The following is a 19,672-nucleotide window of genomic DNA, read 5'->3' as shown; positions in this document are numbered from 1 at the left end:
AATTAAGGGGAAAACAGAATTCGACTTTTCATTTAATCTTCAAGAAAAGCTGGGCTGAGCGTAATCTCTTGGGAAAAAAACCCCGGCTCTGACTCCTCCGGCCGATCTTTCTGTGTAAGCAGTGAAGAGTTGTCAGCCCCAAGGGCAGGCGTTTGCAGACGCCCTCCGAGGAAGGTCACAGGAGCCCACACTTTTGGCAATGACTTAAAATACGGAGAGGAACCAAAAATACTTATTTTGCAATCATAGATCACACGTCGTTAACTACAACTCCCAGCATGCTCGGGCTATGGCAGTTAGTACTTCAGCATCCAAAGACAATAAGGTTAACACAGAGATTATGTAACATTCCTATAAATATATGTTTAGTGTAGACCAAAATCTATTTACATTAGGGAACCTTACAGAGACTGGAATAGCGGGTACCAATGCCCATCGTAGGGATGGAAAATTGCTGGTCTTAATACCGCCTTCCTATTGAGAGCCCCTTCGGCAATTCAAAAAAACCTGAAAGGGTCCTATAGAAATAGGGATGGCCCTGGAGGGGCAAGGTTTGTGTCCTCTTAACATTACACCGGTCATTTTGGAAAGCATTTGTAACCACGTTAGTCTACCTTTCTAAGACCCTGTATCTGGTCTGTCCCCCTCGTCCATACCCGGGCTAGTTTCTATATTCAGATCCAGTGACCAGAAGAGAATCGGAATTCTGTAAAGCAAAGAAAACTCAATATTGGACCTCATGCACATGGTGGTATTACAGGTCGGCCCAACTCCAAGTGCTCATATTGGCGTATGGAGATCTCCAGCATCGCTAATAGGATTCTTTTTAATCTTGCTTCGTTTCAAAATACAATTTAGTGGTTGGCACTCGATCTAAATGTTTGCGTCACGTGTGCGCGGGTAGGCAATATACCGTGTGGTAGCGTGTTTTTTTTTCCTGCCGCTGATTAGCGATATGCTTCAGAAGCTGCATGTGGCTTTGAAGTGGATTTTAGCTACGTTCCCCATTGAAGTCAATAGAAAAGGGCTAAAATAGCTAGCGTTTTCGTGCACGTTTTAGGCAGCATTTCCGCTGGTAAGTAAGCCAGCCTGCTGATCTGCCACTGTGTTTTTGACACAGTAGATTTTTGCCCTGTGAACAGACCCTAATACAGACCATTGGTAAAGGTATCTAGATATTCTGAAATGTGTATATTAAAGGGCATCTGTCAGCAGTTTTGTATGACACTGTCTGACCTGTTGCATGTGCACTTGGCAGCTGAAGGCATCTGTGTCGGTCCCATGTTCATATGCTCACACATCTCAGAGAAAAATAATGTTTTAATATATGCAAATGAGCCTCTAGGAGCAACGGGGGCGTTGCCGTTACACCTAGAGGCTCAGCTCTCTCTGCAACTGCCACACCCTCTGCACTTTGATTGACAGGACCAGGCAGTGTAAGTCATCACACCTGGTCCTGTCACTCAAACCGGAGAGGGCGTGGCAGTTGCACATCCTATAGACTAATTTGCATATATTAACATATGAACATGGGACCAACACAGATGACTTCAGCTGCCAAGTGCACATGCAACAGGTCAGCCGGTGTCATAGGTACAAAACTGCTGACAGACGTCCTTTAAAGACGAGATCATAGGAAAAGCAGTAGATAACAAACAAACCAAATGACAATTGTATTAAATTCAGCCTGAACATGACGCGTTTCTACCCATGGTGTTTGTTTAGAAGCCCCATTTACTTTGAGCAGAAATTGTGCAAGCGGATGCAAATATCATTAATCCTCGCACGGCCACATAAAAACAAAGGACTGAGACAACGCGGACCGACCTGACTGTCCGGAGCTCAGATGACTGGGTACCTGTCAGCCGTACATAATAGTCCACAGCAATTGTATGACCATCAGAAATGGGCGACCTCCATGGGAAACTCCTCTGGAGCTCAGAAGCTATATTACCTGCATTTACCTCTTGGAGATAACATTACTTGTGCCTGAATTATTTATCAGTCATCTGCCCCTCCTTTACCAAACAGTGCACCTGGCGGCGCCATGCGGAGCTGCTTCCTGGCTGGTCTCCCGTAACCGGTCTGCATTCTGCTGTGTAATCCCATGTAACCTGCTCCTAGATCACATCTGGCTCAATTGCAAAATGCGGCTGACAGCAACATGATAAGGCGACTTTCACACTGGCGTTTTGGCTTTCAGTTTTTGAGATCCGTCCAGGGCTCTCACACGCGCTCCAAAACGGATCAGTTTTGCCCTAATGCATTCTGAATGGAAAAGGATCCGCTCAGAATGCATCAGTTTGCCTCCGTTCCGTCTCCGTTCCGCTCTGGAGGCTGCTTGCAGCGTTTTGGTGTCCGTCTGACGAAACTGAGCCAAACGGATCCATCCTGACACACAATGTAAGTTTTCTATGACGCAATATGGCACAATAAAAAACTGATCCGTTCTCCATGGACTTTAATGGTGTTCAAGACGGATACGTTTTGGCTATGTTAAAGATAATACAAACGGATCCGTTCTGAACGGATGCAGACGGTTGTATTATCTGAACGGATGCAGACGGTTGTATTATCTGAACGGATCCGTCTGTGCAGATCCATGACGGATCCGCACCAAACGCGAGTGTGAAAGTAGCCTAAGATGTAAGGTGAGATGACTTGGGAAAAGTCTGGAATCCTGGAAACAAACCTTCAAAGAACGCCATACCCCTTTAATACGGCTCGGAGATTGCCATCTGTACATAAAATGATAGGACACTATGTTGTCGATGGCAAAGTAGTATTTTTTTTTTTTTTTTTTTTTTAAAGGTTTACAGAAAGCTCCCCAAAATTGGACAATATCTTGGTGGAGAAGTTTATCCCGCCCGACACTCTGGCCTCAAACTGTTGCAAAATAGGGCTGTGCCAATTTCTAAGTTTATTTGAGCAAAACGTTTGCAGATTTATCCACTTTGCCTTTTTTAAAAGTTGCAAAGATGGTTGTTCTTACTCCAGTGAAGGACTGGAATAAAAAGTCAGAAACATCTCAAGACAGACGTGTCAGCCATGATGAAGTTGGGATTCGGCTGCTTTACAGCCAAGTGCTGTGCAGCTGTACAAGCCGCAATGCCGTCAAATTAAAGGGGTTGTCTCACTTCAGTAAGTGGCATTTATCATATAGAGGAAGGTAATACAAGGCACTTACTAATGTATTGTGATTGTCCATATTGCCTCCTTTTACTGGCTGGATTCATTTTTCCATCACATTATACGCTGCTCGTTTCCATGGTTACAACCACCCTGCAATCCATCAGTGGTGGTCGTGCTTGCACGCTATAGGAAAAAGCGCCGGCCTCTCTGGTGGCCGGGACCATGGGAGCGCACATAGGCTAGTGCTATTTCCTATAGTGTGCAAGCACGACCACCGTGCTGGACTGCAGGGTGGTCATAACCATGGAAACAAACAGTGTATAACGTGATGGAAAAATTAATCCAGCCAGCAAAGGAAGCAATATGGACAATCACAATACATTAGTAAGTGGCTTGTATTAACTTCCTCTACATGATAAATGCCACTTGCTGAAGTGACAACCCCTTGAAGCAGGAGCAGGTAGTTTCAGTGTTCATTGGTAATGGCCGCACGGTTCCGTGGGTTACCACGCAGCCATTAACAATGCACACCCAATAAACAATTCTGTCCTAATTAGTTCGATCCTGATGCAGCCACAATATAACTGCCCGCAAGATGACCACCGCTGTGCCGCGTGACTGTACGTCAAGGGAATATGCGCACAGTGTATATTACATGTGGATTTTTGTGCTGAAAAGCTGCAGTCTGCTACAGTATCAGCTTAGTAGATGAGATTTTCAAAATCTACACGGTGTGGAAACTGTCCTGCGGTGTGGAGTTTGAAATCAGAAGCGATTCAATTGCTTGTGTCAATTTTCAGTGCAGATCTGGGGTAAATCGGTGTCAAAATTCAACTTTTGCTGCAAATTTGGTGCTGAACCCCAGAGAAAGTCCATGCAGAAGACCTGCATAAACTACACTGCTGTGTGCATATACCCTTGGACTGAAATATGCACCAAGTTTATCAACCATCATGCAAGATTTGATAAATTTGGTGCAAATGACGGCAACACAGACTCCTGCAAAGCTGATAAACATTTCCCTTATGATAAATCCCCCCCCCCCCCCCCCCCCCCAATATCGTCTACAGCAGTGACTGGCGTCCTACAGGACTCCACTTGGCACTATGCCTTGTCAATACAACTCAGATCTAAGGTATCAACACCTTTTACAAATAATTCACCGTTGAGATATGACCAGACAGAAACAAAAGAAATAACTAAACGAAAAAAAAACCTAAAATGTGCAAGGAGAGAGTCAAATACACAGATGAAAACTGGACATATAACATACGGACCCAGAGTCCGGGGGAGCCAACAACCCCAAGAAAAAGCGAGGCGAAGCCTACGTCAGGGTTGTTGTCTCCCCCGGACTCTGGGTCCGTATGTTATATGTCCAGTTTTCATCTGTGTATTTGACTCTCTCCTTGCACATTTTAGTTTTTTTTTCCGTTTAGTTATTTCTTTTGTTTCTGCCTGGTCACATCTCGACGGTGAATTATTTGTAAAAGGTGTTGATACCTTAGATCTGAGTTATGTGTTGGGATGTAAATAAGGGGAATCTGTAGAGGGTCCGGCAGGGCCATTATCCTCCACAGCGCTTTACGGTTTTGCATGTTGTAATTCGTCTTGTCCATTTATTGCTTGTCCAATTTTATATAATGTAATAAAGAATGTATTTGTACGTTAAGTGTGGTCTTGGTCGTTTGGGGAGATATACATGGTTACCACACATAGTCATTTGTGTATCTATTTGGGTTTCCACATAGCAGTGGAGCCACACGTGAGAAATCGGGTGGAAATACTGTTCATGTATCTATATACCCCGGGCATGAACTCACAGCTGTGCCAGCCACGCAGCGCCACACACAGCATTACTGCTTAGCATCGGGATAAATCTCTTGGGTTTAATCTCCCAGCAAACGCTGTGCTGCTGCTGCTTTATATGATTAATGCCATGAGATAATCGCCCAAAGAGAGGAGGAAAATGAAATATTGCACTTTCTGCCTTTATTATTTCCTGAAGGGAATCGGTGAATTCTAACGAATAGATTTCATTATGTTCAGTGTTACACAGTTACATCCGTGTTATCGGATCAATGGGGGAGGCTGCACCGGGAAAAGGCAAAACATGACAGGGTGATCCAGTAGTCCCCGATTTACAGTGTAAAAAAAAAAAAAAAGGAAAATACAGAACACGTCAGCTCGATAGAGGTCAAATTTGTATAGGTAATATGCTTTGATCTGCGTGTAATAACATGTCATTAATATCCATGATGCCAGAAAGATGGCACAGAGACCATTTTCTACATAGATGCCTATGAGGAAACTTTTCTGGGCGTTTGCAGCAGATTTCACCATATGCATTACAAAGGGTTAACCCCGCCGTGAAAATCCACATCAGAACTGACATTAGAAAATCCGCAGCTTTCTCTCAATTGTGCACAGATCTCATCTGCAACATGTATTGTACAGTACGGTGTGTCTACCCCAACATCATCATTCCTGTAGTCTCGGGGTATGGCATAAGGCAGCAATCAGCAACCTCTGGTACTCCAGCCGTTGTGAAACTACAACTCCCAGCATCCAAGAGCCAGTGGGACAGTCTCGGATTTCGGCGGCTGTCCTGTGGTCACAGGATGACTGAGGCATATCCCGATATCCTCTGTATCTGCTCCCTACAGATGAATACAATGGTGAATCAGGGAGCTGTCAGCTCCCTGCTCTATCATTCTCCGGCCAGTGCTCTCCTGCCCAGCTCAGCGGGCACAATGTGGTGATGCCAACCCACCTGCTGCTGGGGAGCGCATGATGTGCTCTGATCATCGGGGGAACAGGACAAGTTACTGAGTATTACTTGTTTTAAATTTATTAGGGCAGCAGCAGTTTAAGGGGGCAATAAGGGGCAGAACTATTGTAAGGGGGACACTAAGGGGCAGCACTATTGTAAGGGGGCACTAAATAGGCCGCAATACTGTAAGGGGGGCACTGAGGCCAGCACTACTATAAGGGGTGCACTGAATGGCCAGCACTACTGTAAGGGGGCACTAAGGGGCAGAACTATTGTAAGGGGGGCACTAAGGAGGCTGCAATACTGTAAGGGGGGCACTGAGGCCAGCACTACTATAAGGGGTGCACTGAATGGGCAGCACTACTGTAAGGGGGCACTAAGGGGCCACCGCTATTGTAAGGGGGCACTAAAGGGGCAGTACTACAGTAAAGGGGACACAAAGGGGGGCAGCACTACTGTAAGGGGTACTAAGAGGGTAGCACTACTGTAAGAGGGCATAACTACTGTGTGGGCACAAAGGGGACATTCTACTGTGAAGGGGACACTAAGAGGGAATGACTACTGTGTGGGGGCACAAGGGGTACTGGGCAGGATAGGGCATGTACTGTATAAATTGCCATTGGACAAGTTAGAATTGTGGCTTAGTCTAGAAAAATGAGGTGTGCCGCTTCTGTTGTCCCTCCTTTGGCTTTTTAAACGAACCTCATTATAATTCACTAGGGTCCATCAAGCGCCAACTTCGTCTATCCTGCAATGACGCCTCCAGAGAGAAGAGCACTAGATGCACAGATGTAGCAGAGCTCAATTTTGTTTAGTCATGCGCATGATTGTGTGGACCTGTGCCCAAATGACACATTCAACTCTGCTACGACTATTTCAACCACATCTCCACAATCTGTTAAGTCACATTAGCATACTGGGAGTAGTAGTTCCGTTGCTAAGTAACCGAGAGCCTGTTTGTTTGTGTAGTCCCAGGACTGATCGGTATCCGTTTACACATGTATCTCGATCTTGGAAGTTCAGCAGAGCGAGTTCTACTGACCCTACAGGACTAGCCTTAACTTTCACCTCCCCCCACCCCAATATTTACCCTCTCGTGGCTATTGCAGAGGGCATCTCATACCAGTTTCGCTGTCTCTCGGTGACATAGAACAGCTTAGGGTAATTGACTGGCACAAGCTTCATTTACCAAAGCAACCTGTGGGACCAGGGCACTTCCCGAGCTGCTCTATGTGCTGCACATTTTCTGCATCGTATAACTGGTTAACTCTTCGTCACCTACTTCACAATCACCCCAGTATTTCTGCTGCGGGAGCAAAACGTTCAGATAACATTTTCAAAGCAGCGTGAATATCCGGTGATGTGTAGGAAAGACAGATGCTACACATTTACTTTTTTTCCTTTGTTGTGAGTTTTTTTTCCTAACGGGTGTTATGACTGACGTAACGCAGGTTTCCTGTACTCGCGGAGACAACAGCGTTTCCTTAGATTGTGTCAGACGCAAACAATACAACAGGCCAGGTTCACCCATCTCTGCAGGCAGAATGTCGGATGTCCAGGGCACGGTATAACCCGGGCTGTGGTGATTTCAGCTGGCGCTGCCATTGTGGTGCCATGGAATCCAGTGATCGCATGGGCGGCATTCAGGGGTAAACTGTGGTTCGTTGGGCTCAAGCGAGGAAATGACTCTGAATCCCATCCTCCACCCATACTGAACTTGTACATGTCCTCGCTGTACATACACGACAGATAACCAGTAAGGTCTAAAGGGGGCCATACGCATTACATACGTATAAAGGTGGCCATAGGCATTACATACGTATAAAGGGGGCCATAGGCATTACATACGTATAAAGGTGGCCATACGCATTACATAGGTACAGTACAGACCAAAAGTTTGGACACACCTTCTCATTCAAAGAGTTTTCTTTATTTTCATGACTATGAAGGCATCAAAACTATGGATTAACACATGTGGAATTATATACATAACAAACAAGTGTGAAACAACTGAAAATATGTCATATTCTAGGTTCTTCAAAGTAGCCACCTTTTGCTTTGATTACTTCTTTGCACACTCTTGGCATTCTCTTGATGAGCTTCAAGAGGTAGTCCCCTGAAATGGTCTTTCAACAGTCTTGAAGGAGTTCCCAGAGATGCTTAGCACTTGTTGGCCCTTTTGCCTTCACTCTGCGGTCCAGCTCACCCCAAACCATCTCGATTGGGTTCAGGTCCGGTGACTGTGGAGGCCAGGTCATCTGGCGCAGCACCCCATCACTCTCCTTCATGGTCAAATAGCCCTTACTTTCAAAGTTTTCCCAATTTTTCGGCTGACTGACTGACCTTCATTTCTTAAAGTAATGATGGCCACTCGTTTTTCTTTACTTAGCTGCTTTTTTCTTGCCATAATACAAATTCTAACAGCCTATTCAGTAGGACTATCAGCTGTGTATCCACCTGACTTCTCCTCAACGCCACTGATGGTCCCAACCCCATTTATAAGGCAAGAAATCCCACCTATTAAACCTGACAGGGCACACCTGTGAAGTGAAAACCATTTCAGGGGAATACCTCTTGAAGCTCATCAAGAGAATGGCAAGAGTGTGCAAAGCAGTAATCAAAGCAAAAGGTGGCTACTTTGAAGAACCTAGAATATGACATTTTCAGTTGTTTCACACTTGTTTGTTATGTATATAATTCCACATGTGTTAATTCATAGTTTTGATGCCTTCATAGTCATGAAAATAAAGAAAACTCTTTGAATAAGAAGGTGTGTCCAAACTTTTGGTCTGTACTGTATATAGGCCTATGCATATGGCCGTAGTTTCAGTCCGCATCCGATCCAAGTTTTTTGCAGACCCATTCATCTCAATGGAGCCGCAAAGGATGCGGACAGAACACCCATGTGCGGCCTGCAACCGCATATCCATTCTTTTTGTGATGTGGAAAGCACACGGCATCCATGAACCCATTAAGAATAATATGCGGGCAGCACACAGACCGCATCTGTATTTTGCGGAAAGCACAAGAACCACCAATCAGATATGCTCGTGTGCATGGGGCCTGACCCCGAGTATAGTCACCCTGTACTATTATATGAAGTGGTTTTTCTGCAGGCTGCAATGGGGCCGGGATGTGTTTTTCTGATTGGATTCCACCTCTGAGCAATGACCACAGGACTAGTAAGGAGTCTTTAAACGTTTCACCGCCATCCTGATTCCCTTTCTTAAAGTATGGGAGGTTTTTGGGGAAATATATACATAGAATATACAGTATATACAGTATAACATAAAATGAAACCCAGCGAAAACTAAGAAGACAGGAAGATAGAAAAGCTCCACTTTTGTAACCAATTTATGTGAAAATACGGGTTGGGGTTTTGATCGTTTCATTCTTGCCTCTCGTGTTATAACTGACAGGAAACGTAGGGCAAAAAACCTCCCCACAATTAAAGCTTTAATGTCATAATCATATTCTGTTCTGACAGGTTCATGAAAATGAAAGCTGAATACAGGTTCATCAAACCGTACATCTTCCTTATAAGATGAGCGACGGTTTAAAGCATTTTCGAGAAAGACATTTGAGAAGGACATTCGCCAATTTCATTGGGAACTGTGTAATGCCTCACTTCCTCCTGCGGGGGCGCTGTATGGGAACTGAAATTTGCTATTAGGTCCCTTCACTGAGGTCCCAGCAGCAAGAAACCCTGTGATCAACTCCAAGGACCCTTCCAAAGTTGGGTTCTCACCCTGCAAAGGCAACCGTGATGCAAACGAAAACTGTGGAGGGGACTGCAACACGGTTGTGCCATTCCTGTATTATTCCTGCTAGAAGTTTTTAAATAAATTGCCAGCTGTCTGCAGTAAAGGTGCCGCTGGACGTTACCAGTAGCGGGTGTGTCTAACTGTCCAATTAGTGCTGCTGGTGTCAGACTGTGCAGGGACACTCCCCCAACTGGTAACACCCAGCTGTACCTTTATTCATAAACTTCTAGCAGGAATAATAAAGGAATGGAACACCATAGAGCCATAAGAATAGACGCTACAGAATTGTTATTACATAGGGAATGTAAGTAGTTACTACAACAGACATGTCAGAAGAGGCTCCTCTTTAGGTCTCATGCACATGGCCGTACCGTGTTTTGTGGTCTGCAAAACACGGACAACGGCCATATGCTTTCCGTATTTTACAGAACGTAAGGTCTGGCTCTCAATAGACCAGTCCTATCCTTGTCTGTGATATGACAAGAATAGGACATGTTCTATTATTTTGCGGGGCAGCAGAACAGAGGTACGGATGTGGACAGCACACACTGAAGTGAATGGGTCTGGGTCGGACCCAAACAACCTTCGTGTGCATGAGGCCTAAAGATACAATAAGAATCAGCTTCTTCTCTATAAAACATCTAGAGCAGGGGTCAGCAACCTCTGGCACTCCAGCTCTTCTACTGGAGTTCTGAAAACAGACACGCAAGTGTGCATGCTGGGAGTGGTAGTTGCACCACAGCTGGAGTGTCGTAGTGATCTATATATAGCCTGGATAATCCAACAACCTGGAACATGCTGGATTATTAGAGGCTTGCTGCACACCCGACAATCCGGTTGTGTACCATGTGGTTTTGGTGCCTTGTGTTTCAAGTCAACAGTTGTCATAATTGGAGGTTAGAAAACCACAGGTAAAAGTCCTTTGTCTGAATGCATTGTAGGAGATGTAACGACATTGTCTGCGGCCTCCATGCTGCTCACTGGTTCTTCTGCATTCACTTTCAGGAGTAACGGAAAAGTTTCAGGTCCTTCACAGACGAGTAACTGGTCAGTCTGGTGTGACTGGACGGACATCTGATATCTAGAGATCATTAAGGGTGCATTCACACAGGCCAGTTCTGTCAGCCAAACATGTCTGACTCCTCCAACCTGGATGAGCCAGTTTCTTCTATAAAAGGGAGCGAGTTTTATTCCCTCAAGTTGGGAGCCACCATTATCGGTGAGGAAACGGCAGAGTAAATCAGCATTGATCTGTGAGTAATTATGCAAGTGTTTAATTCCCCTGCTGCGCCACCACAGGTGAAACGAGGCATTACACCGTGCACCCCCGAAATCGCTAGGCTGTCTGTGTATGAACTGGACACGACAGGTTCTCCAAGGACACTCTCTAATAAATGAGGGTCCTGATCATGTTTGGAAATTACTTTTCTAGACCAGACAACCCCTTAACGTTATGAAGCTATTTTTTATGAATACATAACCAATAGATGGCGCTGTAGCCACTATTGCTACACACAAGGCCTCATGCACACGAACGTATTTTCTATCCGTGTCCGTTCTTTTTATTTTATTTTTGTGGACTGTATGCGGAACCATTAATTTCAACGGGTCCGCAAAAAAAAAAAAAAAAAAAATATAGAACATGTCCTATTATTGTCCGCTATTAGGGGCCAGCTGTTCCGTTCCGCAAAATATGGAATGCACACAGACGTCATCCATATTTTTTGCGGATCCGTGTTCTGCATGCTGCAAAATATATACGGTCGTGTGCATGAGCCCTAATTCTGGAAAAATTAAAAATTCACAATACAATAATGGCACAAAAAGTTTACAATAGTGGAGACTAAGGTAAGCTGAGTGCGATGTTCCACAGACACAGGACCACACGGCCACTATCCTAAGGCCTATTGCACACGACCGTATGGCTTTTTCAGTGTTTTGCGATCCGTTTTTCACGGATCCGTTGTTCCGTTTTTTGTTTCCGTTGTGTTTCCGTTTCTGTTCGGTTTTTCCGTTCCGTTTTTCCGTATGGCATATACAGTATACAGTAATTACATAGATAAAATTGGGCTGGGCATAACATTTTCAATAGATGGTTCAGCAAAAAAGGGAACGGAAACGGAAGACATACGGATGCATTTCCGTATGTGTTCTGTTTTTTTGCGGACCCATTGACTTGAATGGAGTCACGGACTGTGATTTGCGGGCAATAATAGGACATGTTCTATGTTAAAACGGAACGGAAAAACGGAAATACGGAAACGGAATGCATACGGAGTACATTCCGTTTTTTTTGCGGAACCATTGAAATGAATGGTTCCATATACGGACCGTATACGGAACGCAAAAAACGGCCAGTAAACGGGGAAAAAAAAACGTCCGTGTGCAATAGGCCTAATACACAGCTGCAGCAGCAAGACACGGGGAAATATGGCCGGGGAATTACCTCAACACGTCTGAACACTGAACCTCGAGATTTGCAAAAACTATGGTCTTATCTGTATGGCAGAAAATTACCTAACTTTTCAAAGCTAAAAATATTTCTATTCTTGTAACTGTGAGAGGGACTAAAGTCACTGCAATGAAAGAGACAGAAGCTGTCAGGGGGCCCATGGAACCCACTAAATGAATCCATGATTTAGGATCAAAAGCTGATGCCCAGGTCATATGTGCCCGCATTGCTGAGAAAAATTTAGTTTTTAATATATGCAAAGGAGGCTCTGGGAGCAACGGGGGTGTTGACATTACACCTAGAGGCTCTGCTCTCTCTGCAACTGCTGTAACCTCTGCACTTTGATTGGCAGGGCCAGGTGTGATCACGTTTACCCTGCTTGGCTCTGTCAAAGTGCAGAGGGTGCGGTAGTTGCAGAGAGAGCAGAGCCTCTAGGTGTAATGTCAACGCCCCTGTTGCTCCTATAGGCTCCTTTGCATATATTAAAAACTCATTTTTCTCAGCGATGTGGGCACATATGAACATGGGACCAACACAGATGCCCTCAGCTACCAAGCGCACATGTAACAGGTCAGCCGGTGTCATAGGTACAAAACTGCTGACAGATACCCTTTAACATAAAGAGGCAGGACATTTTTCGCTCCTTCAGGGAGCTGTCTAGTCCTCCCACTAACAGGGTCAGGATGCCCAAATGGGGTCTTTTTAGGACAGGTTCATTTGGGGAACATAATTTTTAGCTACCTCATAGAAGAGGACAATGGTGGAGTCATATGTACTAGTGATTTGTGGGTTATAGAAAGATAACTTGTAGCATCACATACATCACCACCGGGATGCTTACACTTCCCTATGCTGCTCTATCATAAAGCATCAGTCATATGGAATACTCCTTGTTGAGTATTCCTCATCTATGCCAAGTAGCCCAATATTCCATTCTGCTGGATACCTACTCCATCGTCTGACGACCCTTTGTCTACTAGAGTTTCCTTCTTCCCGAAATAATAAAACAAATGTAAAATTAAGCAAATGCACTAACAGCCCACCCCCCTTATCTATTTCTTGATATATATCTATTATCCACTACTGCCTATACGAGCAGCATGAATGAGTCTAATAGGGGAGAGGAGCAAACTGCCTGCAGCTGACCCTCTCCTGAATACTGACTTTATATTAGACTGCCCCATGCATGCTCTCCCTTATTAGCAGAAACTATTGTCACTTCAATAAATATTATGAAGTAAAAAAAGACAGCGTCACAGATACCAAAGAAGCAGATCACACCAATGTTATGGGGCCCATAGTCAGAGGGGTGCGGCACGGAACAGCTCCCCGGGCCACAATGACTGTGTGAAATGGTAACATTGTGTTTACTTGCAGCCACCAGTAGAGGGAGCTGCATACAGATGTTTACAGCTCCAAACAGGGACCATTGTGTATATATATATAAATAATCATCATGGTAAAAACCCTCTGCTATCTATCTATCTATCTATCTATCTATCTATCTATCTATCTATCTATCTATCTAATATCTATCTATCTATCCATCCATCCAGTGATGACCTCTGCTGGCAGAAAGGATTATTCAAGTGAATCTGCCAGCAGTTCTGACCCAGCAAAACTGCTGAAAGCACTAGATAAGTGACCTGGAAACAAAGTTAAACATTATCTATGTGGATGTTCTTAGTAGGAGCATGACTAAGAGAAAGCTGTTTTACCGAATGCCAAGTGCCCACTGGGCGCTCCCTAAAAGTGAAGTGGCCTGGGCTCCCTAACCCAGTGCTCCAGTATCCATCCAGGAAGCCCATCGAGGCGTCACTGAAGAGCAGAGGGGAGATGTTGGGAGTGTTCCCTGCAGAGGACACATAACTGTTAGGGAACGCCCAGTGGACACTCGGCATTGTGGTGGGACAGGTTTTTCTCATTCATGCTCCAACTAAAAACACAAGCACATGTTGATATTAGGATCCCCATGGCGTACATGCATGGAGTTTTCCCCAAGCATATGCAAAACATGATGTCAGCATAGCCTTAGTAGACACGTTGACCCAGTGCCTCAGCTAGGTATGTCACCTGCTACTGGAGAGGCATCTGCAATACCACACATCCATGTTACAGGTGTCTAAAGTCAGCAATACTACCTTGAATCATGCAAGATTTTGCTCAAGCTTTAAAGCATCTTACTGACTCGCGTTACAATTCCTTACTGGAGGCTACAAAATGACAACCTGCATCGGTTCCATTTCATGGCACCCATAGGGGACGTCACTCACAGAGAATTGAATGAAGACACGAAGCTTCATGTTGATATAAGTTGATCCCCAAATGCCTCCATTCACGGGTGCTGCAACACGTTGTGAATCCCTGCAGATCTAATACTGATGACCTGTCCTCAGGGTAGGTCAACAATACGGAAAAAGTGGAACACCCCTTTAAATTAGATTACTGTAACTCAATTTTGTAATTAATGCCGTTCAGTTTTGCTGCGGGTCGTTAGATTTATTTCCCTTTGCTGGAAGGAAAGGAAACACAAATGCAGATATTTCACTGCAAAAACGCGTTCTTTAGCCGCATCCAAAAAGGAGCAGTGCCGCGACGTGTGGCAGCACCCCGACAACTCATGTTCCTGTTGGGAAGGCATACAAGGACATTTCCAGGGACAGATCTATAAAGCCTGGAGCTGTCCCTGAAATGAATGGCCGACCATGAAGCCAAGGATTGTAAACTAAGATGAATTATAAGGGCTCCTGATAAACTCTGGAGATATCAGTCATTATTTTTTCATCCCCCTCGGTCCATGACCCAAGCTGAAGGACTACCAAATCTGTATCATACATTGACTCATATACAACATCCAAACATATGTGTGCAAAACGTTTTCGGAGCTTAGCAGAACAGAAAACACTAGGGCTGTGTTATTACTGTAGTCTACAACCTATCAGCTGATCCCACTAAATAACGTGGAGGAATGAAGTGGCTGATAACATAGAACAACAGTTTGTATCAAGTCTTCCATGATCTAAAGCCTTTTAAGCGTTCGGACATATACGGAAACTGATATGAGGTTATGTCTGTGTAGTAGTTTCAGTTTTACAATTTACCATTATATCTTTTGTTATAAAACAGATTTAGGCTACATGCACATGACCGTATGCGTTTTGCGGTCTGCAAATTGCGGATCCGCCAAAAAAATAAAAACGGATGACATTTGTATGCCATTAGTTTTTTTTTCTGCGGATCCATTGTAACAATGCCTAAAACGGACAAGAATAGTACATGTTCTATTTTTTTTTTTGCGGGGCTACAGAACGGACATACTAATGCGGACAGCACATTGAAATGAATGACGGAAACAAAAAACGTTCGTGTGCATGGAGCCTTAGGGTACTTTCACACTTGCGTTGTTTGATTCCGGCAGGCAGTTACGTTGCCTGAATGCAAACGCATGTCATTTTTTCTGACTGATCAGGCATTTTTCAGACTGATCAGGATCCTGATCAGTCTGAAAAATGCCTGATCAGTCAGAAAAATGCATTGCAATACCGGATCCGTTTTTCCGGTGTCATAAGGCAAAACGGATTCGGTATTTATTTTTTTTTCTCACTTTTAAAGGTCTGCGCATGCGCAGACCGGAAGGACGGATCCAGCATTCCTGTATTTTAAATGCCGTATCCAGCACTAATACATTCCTATGGAAAAAAATGCCGGATCCTGCATTCAGGCAAGTCTTCAGTTTTTTTCGCCAGAGATAAAACCGTAGCATGCTACGGTTTTCATTTTTGCCTAATCAGTCAAAACGACTGAACTGAAGACATCCTGAACGGATTACTCTCCATTCAGGCATGGGGATATGCCTGATCAGTTCTTTTCCGGTACAGAGCCCCTGTGACGGAACTATATGCCGGAAAAGAAAAACGCTAGTGTGAAAGTAGCCTTAGGCCATGTTCAAACATGACTAAAGATACAGAGGAAAAATATGCTCCAGCAAAAAAACTAAACAAAACATAAAAAAAAATAAAAAGTATTAGGCCTCATGCACACGGCCGTTCCGTGCATTGGGGACCGCAATTGCGGTCCCCAATGCACGGGCACCATCCGTACAGCGGGCCGGACCCATTCAACTTGAATGGGTCCAAGGTTTGTCCGCACCGCAAAAAAATATGTCATATTTATTTGCGGTGTGGAACAACGGAAATAAACACCACGGAAGCACTCCGTAGTGCTTCCGGTGTTCTGTTCCATGACTCTGTTCCGCATCTCTGGAATTGCGGACCCATTCAAGTGAATGGGTCCGCATCCGTGATGCAAAGTGCACACGCCGGCGGCTGTGGATTGCTGACCCGCCGTTTGCGGGGGGCAATACGGCCACGGCTGCCCAACGGCCGTGTGCATGAGGCCTTACATGTATTTTTTGCCAAGGAAAAGATTCACCCTCTCCATTGCAAATGGTGAAATCCACAGTATAAATTGTGTGAACCAGGCCTTGGGGTACATGCACATGGGAGCGTGTTTCAAAAACAGAAAATCTGGGTGTTATTTAGTGGTGATGTTTCCACACAAATCCGCACCCAAAACCGCATGATTTACTTGCAGTTTTTGGTGTGGTTTTTTCTGCAGATCTCAACCTTGCATTAAAAAGAGCAAGTCAATTTCCGCATGGAACGAAAAAGCTACACGATGATACATGAGATTTGTCTGATTGCATGCACTTTGCTGGTACTTTATTACACTGCGGGTTTTCCGCCAAAGAATCCGCAACGTGTGCAGGTAGCCTTAAAGGTCAAATGCGCTTATAAAAGTGCAGCAATACCATTGAAGAACACAGAGATCGCCTCTCAAGCCATGGCTGTTTACAGAGAGCAATAGGTTGCACAAAAAGAGACTTTAGGATTAGTGTCTTCTGAGGACGCTCTAATTTATACCGACCTAATACTCTGCATCTCAACTAAAGAAACCATGTATAGAATTTAAAAAAATAACTAAATATTGTATGATTGTCAACTATACATCATAAACGCATACAAAATGCAAAACCTAAATTCTCCATTACTAAAGTTTACATTTCTTTTTCCATCTATTGAGACATGACCTGTCACTTTCCGAGACTGGACAATAAAGACTCCCAAATATTCCCAAATTTCCACCCATCAGTCCAACTTACCACAGGTTTAGGCTTACTCATCTCCACTAGCTGTGCCAAGATGTCCTCATCCGAGAGTTGGCTGAAGATGTGTGCATCATAGGCCATTGAAATGGAGATTTCTTCCATCATCTTGGCGACTCCAGTTAAAGGGAGGGATGTCCTAGGACACTTGCGAGGAGATTCCACCTGCTTGTCAGTGAGGGTCACAATAATAACACCCCCTTTCCTTACTTGGCTTTATAGGTCCTAACGTAGGGGAGGAGTCCGGTTTAACAAAATTGAGCTTTCAGTAAAGTGGAGTTTCACTTCTGCAGTGAATGAGCAGGTGGGTTTCTGGGAGGAGACACCGTTACCTGGATCCCATTCACAGACCGTGTATTGTCTACAAGACCTTTAATGGCTTGAGGGTCCTCAGTTTCAGGTTTTCAAGTGGAGGAAGAATATTCTCATCTGAATGGAAAGTCTTGAGGGTAGAAGTCAGTCGCACTGGTGTCATGTGTTACAGGATGACTATGGGGTGATAGCAGTAACCAACACACAATTATACCACAAGGCATGAATCAGTCTCTTCAAGGCTGAGGAGTATTAGTGAAGGAGGGAGCTTAAGACCGTGAAAATATTCAAAAAATGTCTGGAAAGCCTGGGATTGCTACATCAGCTTGTTCTTTGCGCAGAATTTTCATTCTAAGGAAAACAAGGTGGACCAAGATACTAAGAGTATATGCAAAGCAAACAATCAACAGGTCATTGCCACTCGACATCTGAGATGATCGAAACACAAACTAATGCGCACAATTCAAAATTTGTCCGAGATGATTAAAACACAAACTGACGCATACAATCAAAAAATTTGTCTGAGATTTTTAAAACACAAACTAACTCATACAATCAAAAAATTTGTCCGAGATGACTGAAACATAAACTAATGCATAAAATCCAAAATTTGTCCGAAATGATCGAAACACAAACCCAATGCATACAATACAAAAATTAGTTGCATTTCCCCCAAAAATGGAACAATAAATGCATCAATTTTTTTGAAATTTGTTGGATAAAAAAAAAACTTTCGCAGCACTGCTGGTCAGAATGTGATGGGTCCGTAAGATCGATGAGTTCAAAGAAGGAGGAGAAGGTGGACATCAACGTTCCTTTAGGTCCCCTCTTCTACCAAACAGCTACAAAACTCTGAGGTTTCCTTAGTTTGCAGTACAAACAGGATGACATTTTCACTTTCTCTGCACGTTCATCCTTCTTGTGGTTTCCTCCGAAGGCGTTTTCCTGGAGATCAGGTCCAATATTTGCACAGAGGCATGATGATCGTTTGCATTTCAATGGGCTGCTAAAAAGGCAGCAAGGATGATAATGTACAGTGTAGCAGCAGCAGCGTCGGTGGCGGTAATCTCCATAGTTTGTGCAGGCAGAGAACAGGAAGATACTCTGTTGCCATACCGATAACACGGAGGCATTTAATAGGCTGAAAATGAAATATTTGATGACATCCTGGAGATTAGAGCGTTAACTGGTCGGGTGCTGGTTTCCAGCTGGAGCTGCTGCCTCGCCCTTGACAAGACTGCGCGGAGATCCTCTCCGACTGTTTAGGGACAAGCAGCGAGGGCAGCGTTCGGGCTAAGACGTGCGGTGTAACCAGGATGTAGCGAAAGCACAAAGCACCTGTCTGCTGTCCCTATCTCATTGGGAGAGGCTGCTCCCTCCCACAAGACGTGAGGTTCCGTCACTGCCAGCAGGGCTAGGAAAATGGGAAAATCCTGTCTCCGAGCCCTTGGAAAGATGATGCTCGCGGCGCAATCCCTCTTGCAGAGCCTGGCTGTTCATGAGATGCACACCGGCAGCATGGCACCTGTTGCAGGAGACGTTGCCTCCTACTATTCCCCTCGGCCTGTCAGGGTGATGCCCAGCAGCGAGCAGCTGGGTACACGGTCCTCACAAACCAGCAGGACCAGCGGCATGTTATAAGCCCTCGGCTTGGTTAATGATAGAAAAAAATGGCATTCTGTGACCAAGGGCTGGGGGAGGGGAGAGAAGCACGTACTGATACTGATCACCATTTCCTTAAAGCTACAGCTCGCAAAAAAAAGAAAAAGAGGAAGGAGGGGGGGGGGGGGGTCAGAGGTGAAATATTACAGAAGTCAGGTGATGGCAGTCTAGGATGGCTGTGTAATATTGTGCAGGGAATAGGAAAGAAGACGGCGCCGAGGTTTAGTTTAAAATGTGAAGCTCCAGGACGGTAAAGTGCGTGAGACGAGATGGAAGAGGTTTATACAGATCAGAACGGTTTCATCTGTCTGAATAAGAAAAGCACATAGCAAGAGAGAAATAATAAGATATAATACAGAGTTATCTCCCATATCTATCTGCTATCTATCCATCTCATGTCTATCTATCGAGCTTTC

The 19,672-nt window shown here is 44.5% G+C and overlaps 1 protein-coding gene across 4 annotated transcripts in view; it reads right to left on the bottom strand.

Annotated features, from left to right (window-relative positions):
• The window catches only part of RABGAP1L (RAB GTPase activating protein 1 like), a 328,801-nt gene that overhangs the window by 26,245 nt on the left and 282,884 nt on the right, over positions 1-19,672 (bottom strand). Inside the window, exon 1 of one of the 4 annotated variants that reach the window (XM_040406737.1) lies at positions 17,280-19,243. The exons of 2 other annotated variants lie outside the window; for them this stretch is intronic. In XM_040406737.1, coding sequence (XP_040262671.1) covers positions 17,280-17,390 — 111 coding nt within the window. In that variant the 5' untranslated portion in view covers positions 17,391-19,243. Of the gene's footprint in view, positions 1-17,279; positions 19,244-19,672 lie in introns of those variants that run through there. One more of the 4 variants, XM_040406734.1, reaches the window with a different exon arrangement.

The sequence above is a fragment of the Bufo bufo genome, chromosome 9 (assembly GCF_905171765.1).
Source record: "Bufo bufo chromosome 9, aBufBuf1.1, whole genome shotgun sequence".
Classification (NCBI taxonomy): Eukaryota; Metazoa; Chordata; class Amphibia; order Anura; family Bufonidae; genus Bufo; species Bufo bufo.
This window is presented reverse-complemented; position numbering and strand designations above follow the sequence as displayed.